Genomic DNA, 19,510 nt, shown 5'->3' with positions numbered 1-19,510 from the left:
ATGTGTGTGAGTGCATGGGTGTGAGTGCACGTGTGTGAGTGCATGTGTGTGCATGTGTGTGCCTGCACGTGCAGGAGTGTGCACATGCCCCGGGCTGCCCAGGAGCAGGACTGTGGGGCAGTTTTGGGGCCACACAGGACAGAGTCTCATGTCTGCCACGTTCGCCAGTGCCTCAGCCAAAGCACAAACTCCCGCACAGCTGCCTCTGCCCTGGACATGGTGCTCTGCCTCCTCAGAGTCATCTGATGTGACCACTTGAGGCTCCTTGGGAATTCATTTGTGGAGATGCTGGTCCTGTCTGGAGAGAGTAGACTGCACCAGCCGAGGACCACGGACGTCCAGGAAGCACCATGAGCCACTAACCCTTGGCCATCCTGCCTGTCCCTCCCCGACCCCAGGGATAGACCCCAAGTCAAGGAGGAGGGGTGGGTGCAGGCTTTGCTCCCCCGAGTGCTTTGTGGCCCCTGAGGTTCTGAGATTGCAGTAGGTGTGTGTGAGCGTGTGGAGCGTGTGTGTGCCTGTTCACACGCCTGTTTGTGTTTGCATATGTGCCAGTATGTTTACACGTGCGTGTGAGTCCGTGTGTGTGTGCACGTGTAGATTTGGCTTTCATCACTAAGGATCTTTCAGAATGCATCCCATTAGTGTCCCCTCCTTCCATGTGGCTCTAAGAAGTAAGTGCCACAGATAAGGCCAGAGGCTCAGAGAGTTGCCCAAGGCCACCCTGCCCATCCTGCCTGGCTTCAGAATCTCTCCTCTGTGGGGCTGAGTCCTTGGACCGTGGTACCCACTGTTGAAGAGGACACTTCCACTACTCCTGTCTTCACCTGCAGAGACACTGCTCCCCCATTCCCTGAGGAACTAGAACCCACACACTCCTCCTCCCCAGCTCTCAGACCCCTGTTTCATATCTTTCTCACCAAACAAGAGTGTAGGAGACCCCGGCTGGGGTGAGTGTGAATGACTGCATAGCCCCTTCCACTGTCTGCCTCCTTTCGGGGCCCACCTGACCCCAGCCCTTCCTGGCACGTAATTGGAAGAGTCCCAGCCAGATGATCTTGGCTGCTCACCTTGGCTGTGTCATACCCAGGCCCTTCCCTGGCCTGCTCCAGAGGGTTCCTCTGAAGGTGCGATTCCCACACGGGGGATCTCTGGGCCGAGGACAGAGACTCACCTTCCTGCTCTATGGGCATGCTTGCCAGCCCACACACAGGCACCTTCAGCCCTGTAGGTCCTAGCAGGCTGCTTTTCCACCAGCTGGCTCTCACAATGGTTTGAAGATGCTTTTTCCTCTATCTTATTTGCTGTTCCCTCCAGCTTCCTGTCAGTTGCTAATTCAATCCTTTCCCTCTTTGATCTAAATCACCGATAAAATGTCAAACCACAGATTTGGCCCCCGTGTGAGGCCAGGCAGGGGTGTCAAACAGGTTCCAACTTCGGAGACTGCGCTCCCTGGGACTATGACCTCAGTTTGTTCGCTTATAAAAGTAGGACAACAAACTAAGTCGCTCATGAGGCTCAAGTGACTCTGCCGCCCTCAGCCCCTGTGAACACTCACTGAACGCTAGAGACTGTGGCTAGGGTGCAGGAGGCCTCCCATCAGGCTCTGTTATTCTGTCTAGCCCACATTTCTGGTTGTCGAACTTTGGGGTCTGAGGACAGGCTTTGCCAAGCTTTGTTGGCATTGCGGACAATAAGTGCACAGATTCTGACTGAAGCCTTGGCCAAGGAAGCCATCAACAGTGGTACCAATGTTAACTTTATTATTATTATTATTTCTAGTGACAGAGTCTCACTCTGTTGCTCAGGCTGGACTGCAGTGGTTTCAATCATAACTCACTGTAACCTCAAACTCCTGGTCTCAAGTGATCCTCCCACCTCAGCCTCCTGAGTAGCTAGGAATACAGGTGCGCCACCATGCCTGGCTATTTTTTCATGTAATTTTTTTTGTAGAGAGGGTCTCACTACGTTGCTTAAGCTGGTTTCTTACTGTTGGCTTCAAGAGACCTGCCTTGGCCTCCCAAAGTGCTTGGATTATAGACATAAGCCACCACACCTGACCCAATGTTAAATTTAAAGTTAGTTTTTTCCCTCCTGGCCTCACTCTTGTAACTCTTCTATCTGCCACTGGGGCCAGGGTCCATCCTGTGGCTCCCACCCTTCTTGGAGAAGGAGAACGCACCCAGGTCCTGGTAGTGTTCGGTTCTTCCAGGCCCATCAGAGCTGGTCACAGTTGCAGGACTGGCCTGGAGGTCCTCTGTGCTGGGCTCTGTTCTTAGTCCACACTTAAGTTCTCGTAGCACCCAGCACCTTGGAGGCTGTCATTGTCAGCTCCTTCTTAATTCCACCGATTGCACATTTTCCAGACTGAAGTCACTGCTTGGTCCAGACAGGAGCAAAGAAAGCCATGGCTGCTTGCTGGGACCTCCTCTTCTCTGAGCTGCCAGGTTCAGAAACCCCTCTATGCCTGTGTGGTCACCGGCATCTACCACCAGTCTTCCTGCCTCCTGTGCCTTCTATGCCAGTTTCTTCATGCCATCTTTTGTGCATGTAAAATCCTGAAGTCTTCCAAGAGCATTAGTGGCAGTGAACTGAGTGCTCACAGTAGCTTTTCCGTGTCTGTTATTAACGCTTCCAGCAGTTCTTGAGGGTTCACCTCAACACAGCTTTAAGAAGAGGGCAGCTGAGGGCTGAGTCCCTGGCTGAACGAAGAAGGGTCAGGCCTGGCCCTGAGACCACTCCTCAGAAATGCACCTGATACAACTAGTGTCTCCTGTAGATTCCTCAACTTCCTCCTTGCTGGGGAGTTCTAGCTTATTCTGCTTTGGAGTGTCTTGCTGTTGTCCTGGGCTATGCTACTGTTTGCCCTCTGCCCGGTACTCACTCCAGTTGTAGCTGAGCTGTTTGAAACCTGCTCTCCTACGTTCTGGGGAAAATCTCGGGCCCTCCTCTAGCTGATGCTGTCAGCCGGACAGGCATTTATTATTTGAGGGCCCTATTGCTTCCTTCCTGCAGGCAATTCTTCATGGGCCTGCTCTGGGAGCCCTTGGCCCTGGGAGGTGGAACTGCCCAGCTTTAATGGTGGAATATGCAGGGGGAGTATCTCCCCGAGTCTCCTTCCTCACCAGACGCTGTGAGGCCCCTGTCTGGGCTGTGGATTGGGGTTGGGGAGGGCGGCATGGCATCCCCGGGTCCCATCTCACTGGCTGTGCATCCCTGTACTGCACCCCAGGCCTATGTGCTTCGTGAAGCAGCTCGAGGTCCCTCCATATGGGAGCTACCGGCCCAACGTGGCCCCTACCACGCCCAGGGCCAACTTGGCCAAGGAGCTGGAGAAGTTCTCCAAGGTCACCTTTGACTACGCAAGTTTCGATGCTCAGGTTTTTGGCAAACGCATGCTTGCCCCAAAGATTCAGACCAGCGAAACCTCACCTAAAGCCTTTCAATGTAAGTTGGGGAGAATTGTCGTTGTTTCTCTTCCGTGTCGCTCCCGGGAGGGGCAGGATTCAAGGGGCAGTGGAGGAGGGACCGTCTCAAGGAGCTCCTAGGGAGGGACTCTCTACCCTCGTGAGGGGACCACGATGCAGGCTGCAGGTCTTAGCTGTCCCAGTGGGCACTGTGGTGGCTTTCTTGGGGCCTGCATCTCACTCCTGCTGCCACCTTCATGTTCACCATTAACATTTATGTGTCTTCTAATTATTTGTGAAACAAAACCCAGATCCGTTATGAGTGTGTGTGTCCAAAGACTTCAGAGCAACTCCACTAACATGGTTCACCCTGGGAGACCCCACTCTCCCCACTGTCCTCGTGCTACCTGTTTAATCCCAATGCAGCCGGGCGTCCATTTCCCAGCACTGCCTCTGGGGAGGGTCAGGCTGTGGGCTGGGTGGGGCCAGATGACTGCGGGGCTGGGCCCAGTGCCCTGGCGGGAAGCCATTGGTCTCCTGGTGGGGACCGTCTTACTGGATACAATGTGTTATTTGTGACATTAGTGACAAATTTTCTGGGTAATTGTACTGACAAAAATCATTCCTACAAATCTTTCAGAACAATCCTTTCTGTCTTGTCTTGTCACTTACGTCCTAGTTTGTGGAATAAGCTCATTAGCCCCGAAATGCATGTGGAATGGAAAAGCATTCGGTGCACACGAGACTGGGAGGGGCGTTTTGTGGCAGATGCTGTCAGCCCGAAACGTGACAGTGACGGGTTTCCTACATGAGAATAATATACGTACTGATTGCTGCAGCCCCAGTGGGGTATGAGCCTCTCCTCCTAACCTCGGCAGAGCCTGCTCGTTAGGGTGGAGGACTTCCTGCCTCCGGGCACACACGCCTGCTTGGATGAGGGAATGCAACGGTACCAGTGGAGAGGGGACCACACGATCAGCTTTCCAATATATCTAGACCTTTCTGGATATACTGGTGACATCGTGATTGCTGAGAACATCGTGCATGAGAGTGATTTTGCGGCTACAGTACAATTACTAGAAAAGATAACATTCCGTGCCTTCATTCGCCATGTTCATTTGAGCAGTAATGTTACTTTTTTGAGGCAGTGATGGTTACTGGGGACACCAAGTCAGCCTAAATATGGGTACACCCTTTTGAGATGATGTCACAGAATTTTCCTATTTGGGCGATACGGCACACTCATCCTATTTACAGAATGCTTCCGTTTCTGATAGACAAGTTATTTTTGTTTGAAGTATCAGGGCTGCTGGAATGTCTTGGAGGCTTTTATTCTTTTCGCCCAAATTTTCACTGAGCCAGAAACGAGATTGTCTCCTCAGTCCCCTAGAGGAGCGTGGGTGGGAATGAGGTGTGTGAGGACATGGGACTGGGATGGGTGGCCAAGCCCCTGGCCCACGTCGACATAGCTGTGCCCTGGGCCCTCGAATCGCTCCCAAAGTCCCCCCTCCCCACTGACTTGTCTGCATTGCCGCCTCTTTTCAAGTTGTGTATCAGCCTGGTGTTGTTCCCTTTTTGCAGCCAAACCTTTCCCAAAGGCCTCTTCCCCCAGGCACAGCCCCTCCAGTAGTTACGTGAGGAGCACTTCATCCTCTTCTGCATTTGACTGCTCACACGATGCCGAGGCTGCACACATGGCTGCCACTGCCATCCTGAACCTCTCCACACGCTGCTGGGAGATGCCTGAGAACCTCAGCACGAAGCCACAGGACCTCCCCAGCAAGGTCAGTGCGTCCGCCTTTCTTGGGAGGGGTGAGTTGGTGGAATTTGCAGTCAGGCCCACCTGCTGTCCGCACAAACTGTCTCTAGGAATGGCTCCTGTCTAGCTGGCAGTTCTCATTCTTTACTTTTTCTCCCTCCTGCCCATGGCCCCAAGGACCGCAGGGCTTGGATGGGTCCACCAAGAGAACCTGGTGTACTGAGCGAAGGGGGACCGAGGGCTGTGAGCACAAGTTCCCACGTGTCTCCCCCTCTGACTGTGAGGCTGAGCGAAGGGGGACCGAGGGCTGTGAGCACAAGTTCCCACGTGTCTCCCCCTCTGACTGTGAGGCTGAGCGAAGGGGGACCGAGGGCTGTGAGCACAAGTTCCCACGTGTCTCCCCCTCTGACTGTGAGGCTGAGCGAAGGGGGACCGAGGGCTGTGAGCACAAGTTCCCACGTGTCTCCCCCTCTGACTGTGAGGCTGTGCACACACGGTGCGCCCACGTGTCTCCCTCTGAGCCTGAGGGTGGTGCACACACATTCCCAGGTGTCTCCTTCTGAGTCCAGGGCAGTGCATGTGCCGTGTTCACATGTGTTTTCCGCAGAGTCTTGTGGTTACTGACACACTCTCCTTGCTCAGAGGACCTGGTCCTACCCGTGTTTATGACATGTCCTGAGGGACTGGTTTTTGTGCTGTTGGGGGGCAAGAGGAATTGCAGGGCCTCCTTCATGGGAAATCAGGAAATGGCAGTTGGATTTTTCCGCTCTCGCTGCCTGTCTATCCGCGTTGTTCTGCTTCCTTCTATGGGAACCAGTGTTCTGGACTCTGTACGTTTGATTAAAATGTACCAGAAGGCACACACGGGAAGGGGCTGCAATCGCTAACAGATTTCCCCTTTGCAATTGCAGTCTGTGGATATTGAGGTAGATGAGAATGGAACCCTGGACTTGAGCATGCACAAACACCGCAAGCGAGAACAGGCTTTCCCCAGCAGCAGCAGCTGCAGCAGCAGCCCCGGCGTGAAGTCTCCTGACACCTCCCAGCGCCAGAGCAGCACCAGCGCCCCCAGCAGCTCCATGACCTCTCCCCAGTCCAGCCAGGCCTCCCGCCAGGACGAGTGGGACCGGCCCCTGGACTACACCAAGCCTAGCCGCCTGAGAGAGGAGGAGCCTGAGGAGGTGGGTGCAGGCGCCTGGGCAGTCAGGAGGCTGCTTGCCCTGCCTGAGGTGGTTGTAATGTTGGCTTTTCAAGGAAGCTCCTCCTCACAGGTTCTGGCAGAGCCTCAGGGGGAGACATCCCTTTTCGTGAAGGGTCCTTCATCTTCTGAGCGGCTGGGACTCAGGGGCTCACCCTCTGGGTGGGATTTTCAGCAGCAGGGCCATGCTGTGCCCTTGTCTGTCAAGAAGGAGGTGGTCTTGTCACCCCTGTGGAGTGTGGCGGCCAGTACCAACGTGGACACTCTGGAGGCATGGGGAGGAGAAAGGCGTCTTTCAGATCCCATGAGCTGACTGGGGAAAAGCTCAGGTTTCTTGGGTTTTGAGCCTCCCACCACCATGGGCTTAGGATCGCCCATGGTGGGCGGTGCCAGGTCCCTGAGACCAGGACCAACCTGGCGTGGCTGTTAGAACTGTGATCTGGGAAGCAGGGGATCCTTCCCTTTTTAGTTATTCCTTAAAACATGTGAAAGAAGAGCCCTCAGAGGCTAATTCTGGGCTTTTCCCGAGGAGGTGTGTGTCCTGAAGAGAAAAGTCCAGCTCTGAGGGCAGCCCAGGGTCCAGGTGGCAGCAGCAGCGTGTGTGAGACTAGCAGGCCCCTCTCTCTCTCCCTCTCCTTCCCCTCCCCTAAAGCCCCTCAGGAGGTGGAAGGGGTCCCTGTGGAAGGAGCAGGGCCAGACCCTCAAGGAGGAATGAGGGAGGTGGGGCTAGGCCCCTATGAAGGGTGCGGGCTGGATCAGGCCCCCTCCATAATCCGGCCTCAGTGGGGAGCCAGACTTCCTCACTGGCTCCCACACCACCCTCAGGTTGCCGCATTTTATAGAGGAGGAGCCTGGGAACCCACAACAAGGTCTGATTGTCCGAAGACTGTTCTTATGCTGGGCCGTGGGCTTCAAGGGCATTTCCTCATTTGACCCCCAAAAACCCGTGAGGGACTGCTGTTATCTCAAGTTTGAAAGAGTGGCACCTGGGCCCTAGGAGCCTGAGCCACCTGCCTGGGACACATGCGAGTGCTTGTCAGGACTGGAATTTGAGCTCTGGTTACAGCATCCTGCAGAATGTTGGCCTTCTGACCCTTCATGGACCCCTGGCCCCTCCGTGGGGGGGACTGTGCCCTGCTTACCTGTGTCCACAGCACTGAGCCTCCATACCCAGCATTCAGTTTGAAGCCTTTATCAAGTACCTGCCATGGTCAAGGCATCGCACTGGTGGGCGTGTCGGGCCAGGTGGTTTCAAGACCACTGCAATGATCGTAATTTGTATATTATTACCCTCGTTGTGCCATCTCATCTTCATGGCATTTCAGTAACACTTATTTAGTGCCTACTGTCTGTTGAGTGCCATCCCTGGCTCTGAAGGGACAGTATCCTGATGTTTACACTGTGGAGTGACGTGGTGGAAGGGACCCACGCACCTGAGGCCAGGGAGGGTGTCAGGAGCTGCCACACTGGGCAGCACCAGGCCTTCTCATTTCTGGGGCAACCCAGGAGCTCTGGCTGAGGTGGGGGAGGGATCCGGCCCCTCGGGCGTGCTGTCTTCTGTGTTTCGCTGGGGAGTCAAGCCTTCCTCCCTTATCCAGAAGACGGGAGACTCCAGGCACTGTCCTGAAGGTTCCTCTCCCTCGCCCACCGGGTTGGGCGCCCAGGCCTCCCCGCCAGCCGGTTAAAACGTCTCCCTGCTGGTTTTTTTCAGTCAGAGCCAGCAGCCCATTCTTTTGCTTCTTCTGAAGCAGATGACCAGGAAGTGTCGGAGGAGAATTTTGAGGAGCGGAAGTATCCGGGGGAAGTCACCCTGACCAACTTTAAGCTGAAGTTTCTCTCCAAGGACATAAAGAAGGAGTTGCTCACGTGAGTCCCTGCTTTGGCCGGCACAGCTCCTAGGAGACCCTCTGTGGCCTGGGGAGGAACAGGCCCCGGCCCTGACCCATGACGAGTGGGTCTGCTCAGGCTTCCTCCGACCTGTCCCGACCACCTTGATCCGGGCAGCCTGCGACAGGAGCCAGAGCAGTCAGAGGTTTCCCAACACCTGTGCGCTGTGGTTGGCTTTTCTGCAATCTTCGAAAAGTGATTAAGAACAAAGAAATTCCCTGGCCAAGCTCACCAAGCAGGACAGAGCAGAGCAGGGGCAGAGTGGAGGAGAGTTCCTCAGAGAGCTCCACTGGAAGCCCTCGGGGCAACCAGAGGCCCAGCCCTCTCCCTGAGGCCGCAGCTGGGCATGTTCTGCCCAGGGCTCCGTGGCCAAGGCCTGGAATGTACTGCTTTAGGGCTCACCACCCTCAACTCTGTCATGCTGGCTGGCCCAGATGCTGTGTGTCTGAGCTGCTCCGCACAGGGCTGGAACAGTCAAAGTTGCTGATGGATAATGGTCAGATGTCAGTGACCTTCAGGTCAGCCTTCATTGCCAGCCACCTCTGCTAGGGGACTGTGAGAGGCTGTGCCTGGCACCTGCTCCACAGGTGATCCAGCTCTCACATGTGCTCAGAGTACATTTCTGGGGTCCCTCTTCTCCTCACCCTGAACCCCTCTTGTACCCTCACACCTGTGGCTTGCCCTCCTGGGAGTGGCTGGATCCAGGGAAGGCCTTGCTGCTTCAGGGCCTGGAAAAGGGAGGAGCTCCCTGCCTAAATACTCATGGGCACATGCACGGGCACACACAGCACATGTGCGTCACCCGCACCCTAACTTTAAGCTCAACTTTAATTTGGTTCCTTCTTCTTCTTGAGTTAAGTTGTGTGGGAGAAACTTCCAGCCTGAGAGGCACCGGCTGTCCTCCAAGGACTGAGGGGAGGAGGAGCCACGGGCCAGGAGTGGGCATCAGTCGCCCTCGCAGAGCAGGCTTAGCCTGAGGGACAGGTACACACCACTCTCTGGCCTGACACTCTTTTTCCTTTGTCCAGCTGTCCCACCCCTGGCTGTGACGGCAGCGGCCACATCACTGGGAACTATGCCTCCCACCGCAGGTTTGTCTCCCGCTCGGGTCTGTCTGGCCTGGGTGCTTCTTGGTGGGTCTTCCTCCTCTCCTCCTCCTCTGCTCCCCTCTGTGGCTTACCCCGATATCCCATCTCTTCTCTTTCAGCCTCTCTGGTTGCCCTCTTGCTGACAAGAGCCTCAGAAACCTCATGGCTGCCCACTCTGCTGACCTCAAGTATGTTTGCGCTCCCTGACCTCCTGTCTCTGGGGCGGCACCCTCGCTGTGCTCTCCTTCCATGAGGCTCCTGCCAAAATCAGCCTTCTCCAAGGTGCCAAGCCTCAGCTGGCCCTAGCTCTCCTGAGACGGGCAGAGGGGCAGGGCCGTGGAGGGGCCGATTCTGCTTGGCTGGGGCTGCTCTGCCTGCGTGCCCCTGCTCTGAGCTCTGCTGTTCACCTCTCCGCTGGGTGCTAGGGGCTGCTGCAGGCTCCTGTGCTGCTCTTGCCCCATTCCCCACCCTCCAGCCTCTCCTGAAGACCCCCGACAGGGCTGTCTGGGCCTGCCTTCTCACTGCCCTAGAGATTTGGGGAAAGCCCAGAACCGACCAGGGAATGGAAGCCCTGCCGTGGCTCAGCAGGCCACAGGCTGCGCGGCTCTTGCTGAATGAACTGAACGCTGATAATGAAGAGAAAGCTCCTTGTCCTCCCCTCTCCTGTCATGCTCCAGCTGCTTCTGCCTTGGCCCTGATGCCCTTCCTCCATGCTTATGCCTTCTGTTTGCTGGGCTCACCCGTTTCTGCTTCTGCACCTCCCTGCCCCTACCTAACACATGGGCAGGGCAGGCCCTGCAGGCACCAGCTAGCCTGCTTGACAGTCCCGCACAACCAGGCGCAAGCACCCAGAGGTTTCCAGGTATCAGTGTCCTCTTGGGGTTGGAGTCAGGAACTGTTATTGCCTTTGGTTTTCATGCCTCCAGTTGTGCTGTGACTCCACAGCCTATGTCACCCTGAGCCACGGGGAGCACCTCCTGGGCACCGGGGTTGAGTTGAAGCCTTGGAGGAAGGGGGTCCCATTCTTGTCTCCTCAGGGCACCCCTCTCCAGGGGTGTCCCTCCCTCCCATAGGCCTCTGTGTTGGGGGCCCTGAATTCAGGTCAACACACCCCGTCTCTTTCCATTCTGGGGCCAGACAGGATCCCGGGCACTGGTGCCTCTAAGATGAGGAAATGAAATTGCTGAAGGCTTCTGGGACCGCAGCTGGCTCAGAGCTGGACAGAAAGCTCTGAGTCTCCCAGAGCCCCCACCAGCAGTCTTGTCTCTGTTTCTCTCTGGAGGCTGCCCTGGCCGCAGCAGCCAGGAGGAGTGTGTCATCGGGCCCTTCAGTTCCCACAGGGTGGGGTGCGCCATCTCAGTTTCCTTCCTGGAAGTTAATAGCTTCCACATAAGCATTTCTGAGGCTTAGCTCACCACAGCCGATTCACACATGGACTTATGCATTCATTCTGCCCCTCACTTTGTCTAGTCCTAGAAACCCAGGAAACAGTCCTGCAGCTTCTGGGACTGTCCTCTCTCCCTCTTTCCTTCTCTTGCCATCTTTCTTGCATTCCTTTTTCCTTCTCCAGTTCTGCTTTCTTTTCTATGATTAGTTCCCATGGTGTTTCCCATTTGAGGGCCTGAATAATTGAAGGGCGAGAAATGTGGCTGCGTGCACCCAGTGGCCCCAATGTCACCGTGTCCTTTCTGTCCTGCTAAGTGGATGCCCAGGTGGACGAAAGGAGCTTGGCACGGTTCCGGCCTGGAGACATGGCCGTCTGGGAGAGTTAGTGCTTTTTTAAGACTAAGAGCCTGTGAAGAACTTTAACTCCAGACTTCTTTAGAAATAACGACCAAAAGCCTCCCCTGTGTGAAAGTGAACCACTCATCAGCATCGGCAAGGTGTGGGCAGGCAGCCAAGGCCTCCAGGCTCCTTCAGAAGCTCCACTCTCCCCCAGGGGCCTTTCCATGGGAGGCCGCTTCCTCTCCCCACTCCGACCACTGCACGAGCTTGGGACGATGGTGGTCCTGCCCCGCCACGTGTCCTGGTGTACCAACCTCCTTGCTCTCTGCCACCTCCTGTGTGAGGGGGCATCAGGCACTGGCTCCTCCTGATCAGCCTTGTGGCAGCCATGGGTGAAGGTGGCCTTGAGAAAAATGAGGTTCCTTTCATGACCTCCCTGTCCACAACTGGCTGCAGTGACAGTCGGATGATGTGTGTTCTGTGTTTTAAGTGAATCCCAAGGGTGTTCACTCTTCCCTCCCATGTGTCTGATGTGGTCAAGGGCTGAGAGGACATGGCTGCCTCCGGCCACAGCCACACACACCTGCCAGGGCATGACAGGCTTTGTGCAGCGTGAAGAATGCCTGTCCACAGCACAGGGATGGGGTTGAGAGAGGTGAGACCTGGTGTGTATTGCCAAGGCAGAGGGTGTCCCTCAGACATGGTGCTCCCTTCTGCCCAGATGGGACACTCAGAAACAGGCAGTGGGAGGGGTGGAGGTGGCTCCAGATTCCTGCAGCGGACCCTGGGGGTCCACAGGGCCATAAGGGGCATGCAGAGGGGACACCTGCTCCTCTGACTATGTGAGCACTTTCCTCTCTTGGACACAACTCTTGAGAAAAGCCATTGAATCCGGCCTCAGTGAGGAGTGCAGGACGGCCCCACCTGTGTGTTAGGTACCTGACGGCCCCTTGGGAGTTATACCCCCACCTGAGACTCACTCACAGATGCCATCGGGGAGTATCTGCCCTGCTGCTGATGCCACTCACAGCCCAATGCTGTGCGTATCCCTGTCGAGGCCTGGAGCTGCTGTGGGTCTGTCACTCTGGCACCTGAGTGGCCACTTGCCCACCGCACTGAACCGGAGCTCTACCCGATGCTTTCCTGCCACTGAGACAAGGAGCTGGAGCCCCACGTGGCCACTTGAACAGCTACCAACCCAGGAAGGAGAGGCAGGCCATCTTCAGTTCTCTGGGCTGGCCAGCAAGGTATCCAACGTGTGGCCCACAGGGCAAGGATGAAGGAACCTGAGACTCCCCACGGGGGCACCCCGAGAAAACTCCTAGGGGCTGAAGAGAAGGTTGCAAGAGGTGGGGCCAGCCCTGCTGTGCCGCCATAGCCCTTTGGGTGCCAGGCTGTGCCCGGCCGCAACTTCCTCTAAGCGAGGAGATGTCCTGCCCCAGTGGCCAGATGTCACATGTGCTGGTGGAAGACTCCGGTGAGGAAGGGCCGGCAGCACGGAAAGTGAGACGTCCTCCCTGGGGTCTGAGCACCACAGCAAAGTGCCCATGAGTAGCAGGTGATCTGGACACAAGCACTGAACTCTTGCCTGGCTCCTGCAGGGTCAGGATGCTCGTGAGGGGTGAGGCACAGACAGCAGCCCTGACGGGGGACGGATCTACCCGCACAATCAGGTCACCTCCTCCCACTCTAACATCAGCAGGAACTCACATATTTTTCCTCAGTGGACATTTGGAAGAAAATAGCATCCGTGCTTGTGATATTAAAGTGGAATTTTGTACCACCTTACGTGATGCATTCATCACATAGTTTTGGGTGTATAAAGTTGGACTTTTGTGCTTCTCCTTAGTCTGCTGTAAGCTACTGGCTGTGTGAACTCTGAAGTCACGCCACACAACAGCCAGGCCTGGCATGGCCAGCGCCATCTGCTATGCAGCAGGTGTGCAAAAAAGCCTCTGTTCATTTACCAGCCCATAGTGGCAACCCTTTGTGAGGGCAAGCTCCCAGCCCGTCCAAGAAGATGAACTGGTCTTAGGATCTGGAGAACGCATGCTTGAAGTTATGACTCAGATATGCTCTGAATGCCTTTAGTGCAGCCCAGACCCTACAGAAGTCCAAGCTGGGAGCCCTTTGTGTCCTTGGGCTGCTGTGGACCCTGTAGGCCTGTCCCAGTGCCCAGGTTTGGTGTCTGGGTGTAAACCAATGCTGGAGCAGCAGTTGGCTGCTGTCCTCTCAGACTTCCTGGTCTCCCTTGGGGAGACAGGGGAGCAAAGTACTGAAGCCCTGAGATGATCTCATCAGACCTCTGTTGCTGGCAGTAGGCAGCTGGGGTGAACATCAGTGATGTTCCTCTGTGGACAAGGGAATGTGAGTGGGCTCACTCCAGGGCTGCGCCCGGAAGGCTTTCCTCTGGGAGTCCCAGGGCTCTGGGCCGGTTCCAGTCTTCCCGGGCTCTGGTTCCAGTTCTGCTTTCCTCTGCAGGTGCCCCACGCCCGGCTGTGACGGCTCTGGCCATATCACAGGGAACTACGCTTCACACCGGAGGTGAGCCTGCCGTGCCCTCAGGTCCTGGGCCCCAGGGGTGGGTAGGGAATCTCTTCCTTAGATGAAGATCGGAACGCTGGAGTCCATTTCCATCTCTTTAATCTGAATTGTTGCCATTTCCAGAACCTGATTAGATTGCCCTCTGCAGTAAGATAAAAAGACAAAGTGTCAGGGTTAGGGGCTCATGGAAATGCTGCTGCTTCTTTTTTTTTTTGTTTTTTTTGTTTTTTGGAGACGAAGTCTCCCTCTGTCGCCCAGGCTGGAGTGCAGTGGCCGGATCTCAGCTCACTGCAAGCTCCGCCTCCCGGGTTTATGCCATTCTCCTGCCTCAGCCTCCCGAGTAGCTGGGACTACAGGCGCCCGCCACCATGCCCGGCTAATTTTTTGTATTTTTTTAGCCAGGATGGTCTCGATCTCCTGACCTCGTGATCCGCCCGTCTCGGCCTCCCAAAGTGCTGGGATTACAGGCTTGAGCCACCGCGCCCGGCTGAAATGCTGCTTCTTCTGACCCTGCTGCCTCGTGCGAAGGCTCCGTGTCTGTGGATTCTGCTTCTTACAATGGATCCATCAGTTGCCCTCACTCTCTCCCACCCCAACCTGGGGTCACAGAGCGTGAGGGGCGAGGATGAGATGAACGGGTGTGAGAAGCCGCTGTTCTAGCACTAAGGTGGCCTTTTTTCCTCTTTCAAAATCAGCTTGTCCGGCTGCCCTCGTGCAAAGAAAAGTGGAGTCAAGGTGGCGCCCACCAAGGACGACAAGGAGGACCCCGAGCTGATGAAGTACGTTGGGCGATGCTGGCTCTTTCATTGCTTTGCAGAATTGAGATTTTCCTGTGTTTTGTAATGTAAAAAATGCCTACTAGAGTCCCTTTTCATTAATACAATGGGTCACCTAACTGATCAATGCCAACTTTCGTTTTTATGGAAGCTCTCATACTGCACGTTGGCACCTATGAAGATGTGAGCCCTGAGTGTCGTATGGAGGGCATGGGTGCCAGAGCCTCCGGGCTTCTCGGGTCTGGAGTATTTGACGGGGCTGGGAGAGGCAGAGCACCCTTCTACCTATGTGTTAGGGCCACCTGGGAGTGGGCCAGGGCCTTGCAACCTGCAGACTTTCGTCTGCAGGAAAGGTGAGATGCAGAAGTCAAGGAGAAGAGGGTGGTTAGAAAGACGTTGAAGCTTCGAATCCCATGTGTCCGTCCACCCACACACCCATGCAGAGAGCTGGTAGATTGAGAGAGCCGGGAGGATCTAAACTGGACACCAGACACTGTTGGGTGAAGGAGAGGACATCTGTGGCCTTAAGTGACCCAAAGTCCTTGAGGCAAACAGAATCTCCTCTGTTGCTCTCCCCACTGGGGCAGGGTGGGGCTGACTGTCTTCGTGGGGCTGACAGGTGAACCCTGCCTCTGTGTTGTCTTACTCGGTGGGGGTTTGTGTCCTCGCAAGCCTATTCTCCCAATAGGGGGTGGGTTCCCTGCACTGCCCACTTGTAGGTGGGGGCAATGCTTTGCCACAGACTCAAACCGGGTGGCCCACTGGCCAATGTGCCCAGGACCAAGGTACTTTCCGAGCTGACATCTGGCAAAATGGGCAGTGGGTTCCCCAGCAGGTGAGCGCTGGAAATGATGGCTCTGGACACTTTGTTGCCCAGGGCCTTGGGGCTGGCTTGGTCGGGACAGGGCCCTACTATGTCCACAGGAAACAGGTTGCCCTGATTGTGTTACCTGCTGGGCCAAGGGCAGGCAGACCTCACCCCCGGGGAGGGGGCAACTTGTCCGAGATTGGGTTGCCCCTCTTGGTAGCTCGCTCCAGCTGTGCCCCTGGAGGAACCTAACTGACCAACATCACATCCTTCGGAAGGGCTGGCCCCAGCAGCTGTTTGGTGTAATAGGCTGTGGCTTGTTTGTTTATTTTTTATAATAAAACTGTAATGAATGCTAAATTAACAATGCAAAATTTGTGGTCGTTAGTACTATGAAGGCCGCACACTAAATGCTGAGGTGCAGAAAAAAACATTTCGCCCCTGAGAATCCAGGAATTTGATATGATCATATAAGTGCAACACCTTTATGGATTTGGCAAGGATCCTGCTGGCAGGGATGTTACAAGTGAATCGTGCTGCATTTGCAGATGACTAAAATCAAGATCAGCATTTTTCAAATTAACCAGGAAAAACAGTTTTCCTTTCTAATGTGCTGTCAACTTAGCTTTAAAAAAAACGAGAGTTCTGCAACCAAGTGGAGACTCGACTTTGAGAAACATTTCAGCATTTGCAGGATAGACGAAGTTCCTAATGGCCCCATGGCAGAGGGAACCTGACCACTTAACGCCTCCGTTTTACAGGGATTTGCCTCCCCAGCCATAAACTTTAACTGCATTTATAATTGCCTAACGTCTTTAAACAGATGCAGATCGAAGCAGAAACTCGAATGGATGTGTCAGGTCTTGCTGAGGGATGGGATTTTGTCAGCGTGCGTGAGCTGTGATCGGGAGAGCCTGGTGGAGCAAGTCCTTTTTATGACATCTCATGCCTGCACTATTTAAAACTGAGTCACATCAGGCACTTGGTGGTAAATCCCTTTGCCACAGCTTTATAACTGGTCATAAAAGTCCTTCGGAGGCGCCACCATGGGAGTCAAGAGGCGAATGTCCCCTGCCCTGCCCATTGTCCCTAGAGGGGAGCCCACGCTGCCCCTGGCCACACAGACACCTGACAAATGAAATGCACCTCTGGTTCCTGGTCCTGGCCGTGTTTCTCATGTCACTGGCACACACGGCTTCTGCCCCCCAATACGTGACAGGAAACACTAGCTCACCCAAGCAGCACAGAGGCCTCACCAGCTCAGTGCCCGCACCCCTGCCCCAGCACGTTTCAAACATGACGTCCCTGACGGCTTGAAAGTCTCCACACATGGTGTTGTGAGAAAGAGAACATACCTGAAATCTGAAATCCTCTCCATGTATGTGACCCAGGGGAACAAAAACAGTTTCCCTTGATGAAGGGGACTAGTGTTTTGCAAGAAAGGGAGTAAAAATAATTCAGATTTGGGCCAGGTGCTGTGGCTCATGCCTGTAATCCCAGCACTTTGAGAGGCCAAGGTGGGAAGATCACCTGAGGTCAGGAATTTGAGACCAGCCTGGCCAACATGGTGAAACCCCATCTGTACTAACAATACAAAAATCAACTGGGTGTGGTGGTGGGCGCCTGTAATCCCAGCTACTTGGGAGGCTGAGGCAGGAGGATTGCTTGAAGCCAGGAGATGAAGGTTGCAGCGAGCCGAGATCATGCCACTGCACTCCAGCCGGGGCAACAGAGTGAGACTCCGTCTCAACAATAATAATAATAATAATTCAGACTCGACCATGTAGAGTAACTGAAGAGCCACCTCCCATTTGGCCAGTGCCTCTTCCCAGCCCAGGTCCTCACCTCAGGGTCGGCTGTGCCTGGCACAGGTGCCCCCCAGGGCCCCATGGCTGGGAGGCATCCCCGTCTGAGAGGGGCTGGACATTGAATGTGAACTTCCCAAAGCCCCCATAGGGGCCGCTGGCAGCGTCTCTGCTCTGGATGGGGTTGAGACGGCCTTGGACTGGCTCAGGGAATGTCCTGTGAGTTTCTGAGGGCTGGGTGGGTGGGATGAGCAACAAAGGGAAAAGAATCCAGAGAGGGGCCTGTGGAGAGAGAAAGCAGGGCCCTGGCCGAGGTGGCTGGGAAGTGCCCGAAATGGCAGCTTCAGAGATGAGGCCAGTGTGGGGCAAGGAGCCAGATGCTGCCCTCCCTGCCCAGGCCTTGTTGACCTCCCACCGAGTAGCGCAGCTCTGTGCCCCCATCTCACCCCTGCAGCAGGAGCCTCTGCCACTGCCCCCGCCCCCCGCTACCGTCCTCCGGAGCGCTTCCTGCGCTGACTGTGACTTCCCTGTATCCCCGTGGATCTCTTTGTAAATGGAGCAATGTCCTCTCTTGGGGTCTTGTGTTGCCAGGTAATCATCACTGTGAGTGGGTGACAAATGGTAATCTGGATGAGTTTCACTGATGGAGAGATAAGAATGAGCCTTGCAGACTGAAGATCTTGTCCTGGGTTTGGAGTGGGTTCCTGGATGACTTGGTCCCTCAGATCCCCAAATCCTGGTCCAGGTCCTTCCCTGAGGCAGTGGGGACAGACACTCAGAGAGGTCTTGGGCCTGGGCCCTCTGCATTGTCATTGTCCTGTTTGTCTCTGACCCACACTGTGCTCAAGGCATTAGCCAATCTGAATTTATGTTATTTTCGTAACAGCCTCTATCCCTCTCCTGGAATACCCAGAACAAAGGAAAGGAAATCACCATTTAAGGCCAGCCTCAGGCAGGAGTGATTATGGGATATCCTAGTGAGTCTCCCCCACATGAGGTCTGTGTTCCTTCTTCTAGAACATAGATCTCAGTTGTGGCAAAGCTGCAACATCTATGGGCATTGCCCCCCGATTGCACTGGCCTCAGTCTGGGAGGCTGTGGGGTGACAGGCCCCTGCTGTCCCTGAGCTCCCCTGCTTAGGGTACCTTGTCATTCTCATGGATCCATAGGCCCCCAGGCCTATGCGTGATGCAAGCTCCCAGGGAGTAGCCTCTGGGTGGTCTCAGCTGACAACATGGCTCCACATTGCTGAGTGACACAGAAGTGACTCCAGCAGCAAGGCTCGGAGTGAACCTGAGGGCAGCCCCCAGGCCCAGGGTCATAGCTGCTGGAGGGCACGGAAAGAAGGTGGCTGCGGAGACTCCAGCCACACAGGGCCTGTGAGGCCAAGGCGGAAGAGGGAGCGTGGCCCTGCAGTCTCCACATTCAGCCGGGAAGGGCCAGGTTCTTCCCTGAGGCTCCAGGACCTCAGCTGCCCTCCCTGCCTCACTCAGAAGTCCTTTAATGTGTGATGCTGGGCTCCCTCGTGTCTGGCTTGGGAGTGTCTCCAGGCTTCTCCTCCCAACCCTTCGCCCCTGTACTCACCCTGGCCTTTCTGTGCCCAGGTGCCCAGTTCCAGGCTGTGTGGGGCTTGGTCACATCAGTGGAAAATACGCCTCTCACAGGAGCGCGTCCGGCTGCCCACTGGCCGCCCGCAGGCAGAAGGAAGGTTCCCTCAATGGCTCGTCATTCTCCTGGAAGTCCCTGAAGAATGAAGGACCGACCTGCCCCACCCCGGGCTGTGACGGCTCTGGCCACGCCAATGGGAGTTTCCTCACCCACCGGAGGTAACTGTGCCTGCAGGCCCTGCCCCTCTGCAGTCAGTAGGGACCCTTGCCTGGGGCCTGGGGCTGAAGCCAGACCAGGGCTCCGTGTGACCAAAGTTTCTCAAGGGAAAGGCCAGGCCACATGGGTAGCGGATGGGGGAGGCTAGCGGGTCTGTTGTGCCAGGTGATGCTCTTGGTTATGTCTTCACCATGCGTCTTCCCTCATAAGCCACCCTTCCCCATCCTGATGGAGCCCTTCCAGGCTGGGTGTTATGCTGGACACAGAGGCCACACATGAGCAGAGCCCTGGGTCTGACACGTTCTCTTAACAGGCTGACAACTTCTCAGGAAAAGTGTGTCTCCTACACCTTTTGCCCTGTCTCTCCCATGCACACCTCTTCTTTGAACTCTGGGCAGAGACCCCTGCCTGCTTTGCAAGGAGCTGGCGACCCCTCACTGTCTGGCAGTGGCCTGGGCAGCACTCACCACCTCTCACCTGCCCTCCAACACCTGCTGTGGAGCTGAGGGACCTTGCTTCACCAGCCCCCACTTCCTGTGTGTGTCCTATGGCGACAATAAGTGCCTGGTCCCATCAGAAACCCTGTGTCTGGGCCTAGGGCCAATGCTGACTCTTCATTCCCTCCCCTGTCCCTCCCCTCCCCTTTTTCCCTCCTCTTTCCTCTCCCTTCTCCCTCCTTTCCTCTCCTC

The 19,510-nt window shown here is 55.6% G+C and overlaps 1 protein-coding gene across 1 annotated transcript in view; it reads left to right on the top strand.

Annotated features, from left to right (window-relative positions):
- MYT1 (myelin transcription factor 1) overlaps window positions 1-19,510 on the top strand; it is a 101,245-nt gene that overhangs the window by 75,581 nt on the left and 6,154 nt on the right. The window contains exons 11-19 of the mRNA XM_011976419.1: window positions 3,233-3,451; window positions 5,050-5,191; window positions 6,078-6,347; window positions 8,076-8,230; window positions 9,280-9,342; window positions 9,459-9,527; window positions 13,546-13,608; window positions 14,304-14,387; window positions 18,602-18,823. Coding sequence (XP_011831809.1) covers window positions 3,233-3,451; window positions 5,050-5,191; window positions 6,078-6,347; window positions 8,076-8,230; window positions 9,280-9,342; window positions 9,459-9,527; window positions 13,546-13,608; window positions 14,304-14,387; window positions 18,602-18,823 — 1,287 coding nt within the window. The remainder of the gene's footprint in view (window positions 1-3,232; window positions 3,452-5,049; window positions 5,192-6,077; window positions 6,348-8,075; window positions 8,231-9,279; window positions 9,343-9,458; window positions 9,528-13,545; window positions 13,609-14,303; window positions 14,388-18,601; window positions 18,824-19,510) is intronic.

This window comes from Mandrillus leucophaeus, unplaced genomic scaffold (genome assembly GCF_000951045.1).
Source record: "Mandrillus leucophaeus isolate KB7577 unplaced genomic scaffold, Mleu.le_1.0 Scaffold1658, whole genome shotgun sequence".
Lineage (NCBI taxonomy): Eukaryota > Metazoa > Chordata > Mammalia > Primates > Cercopithecidae > Mandrillus > Mandrillus leucophaeus.
Note: the sequence above shows the minus strand (reverse complement) of the source record. Positions and strands in the feature narration are given on the sequence as shown.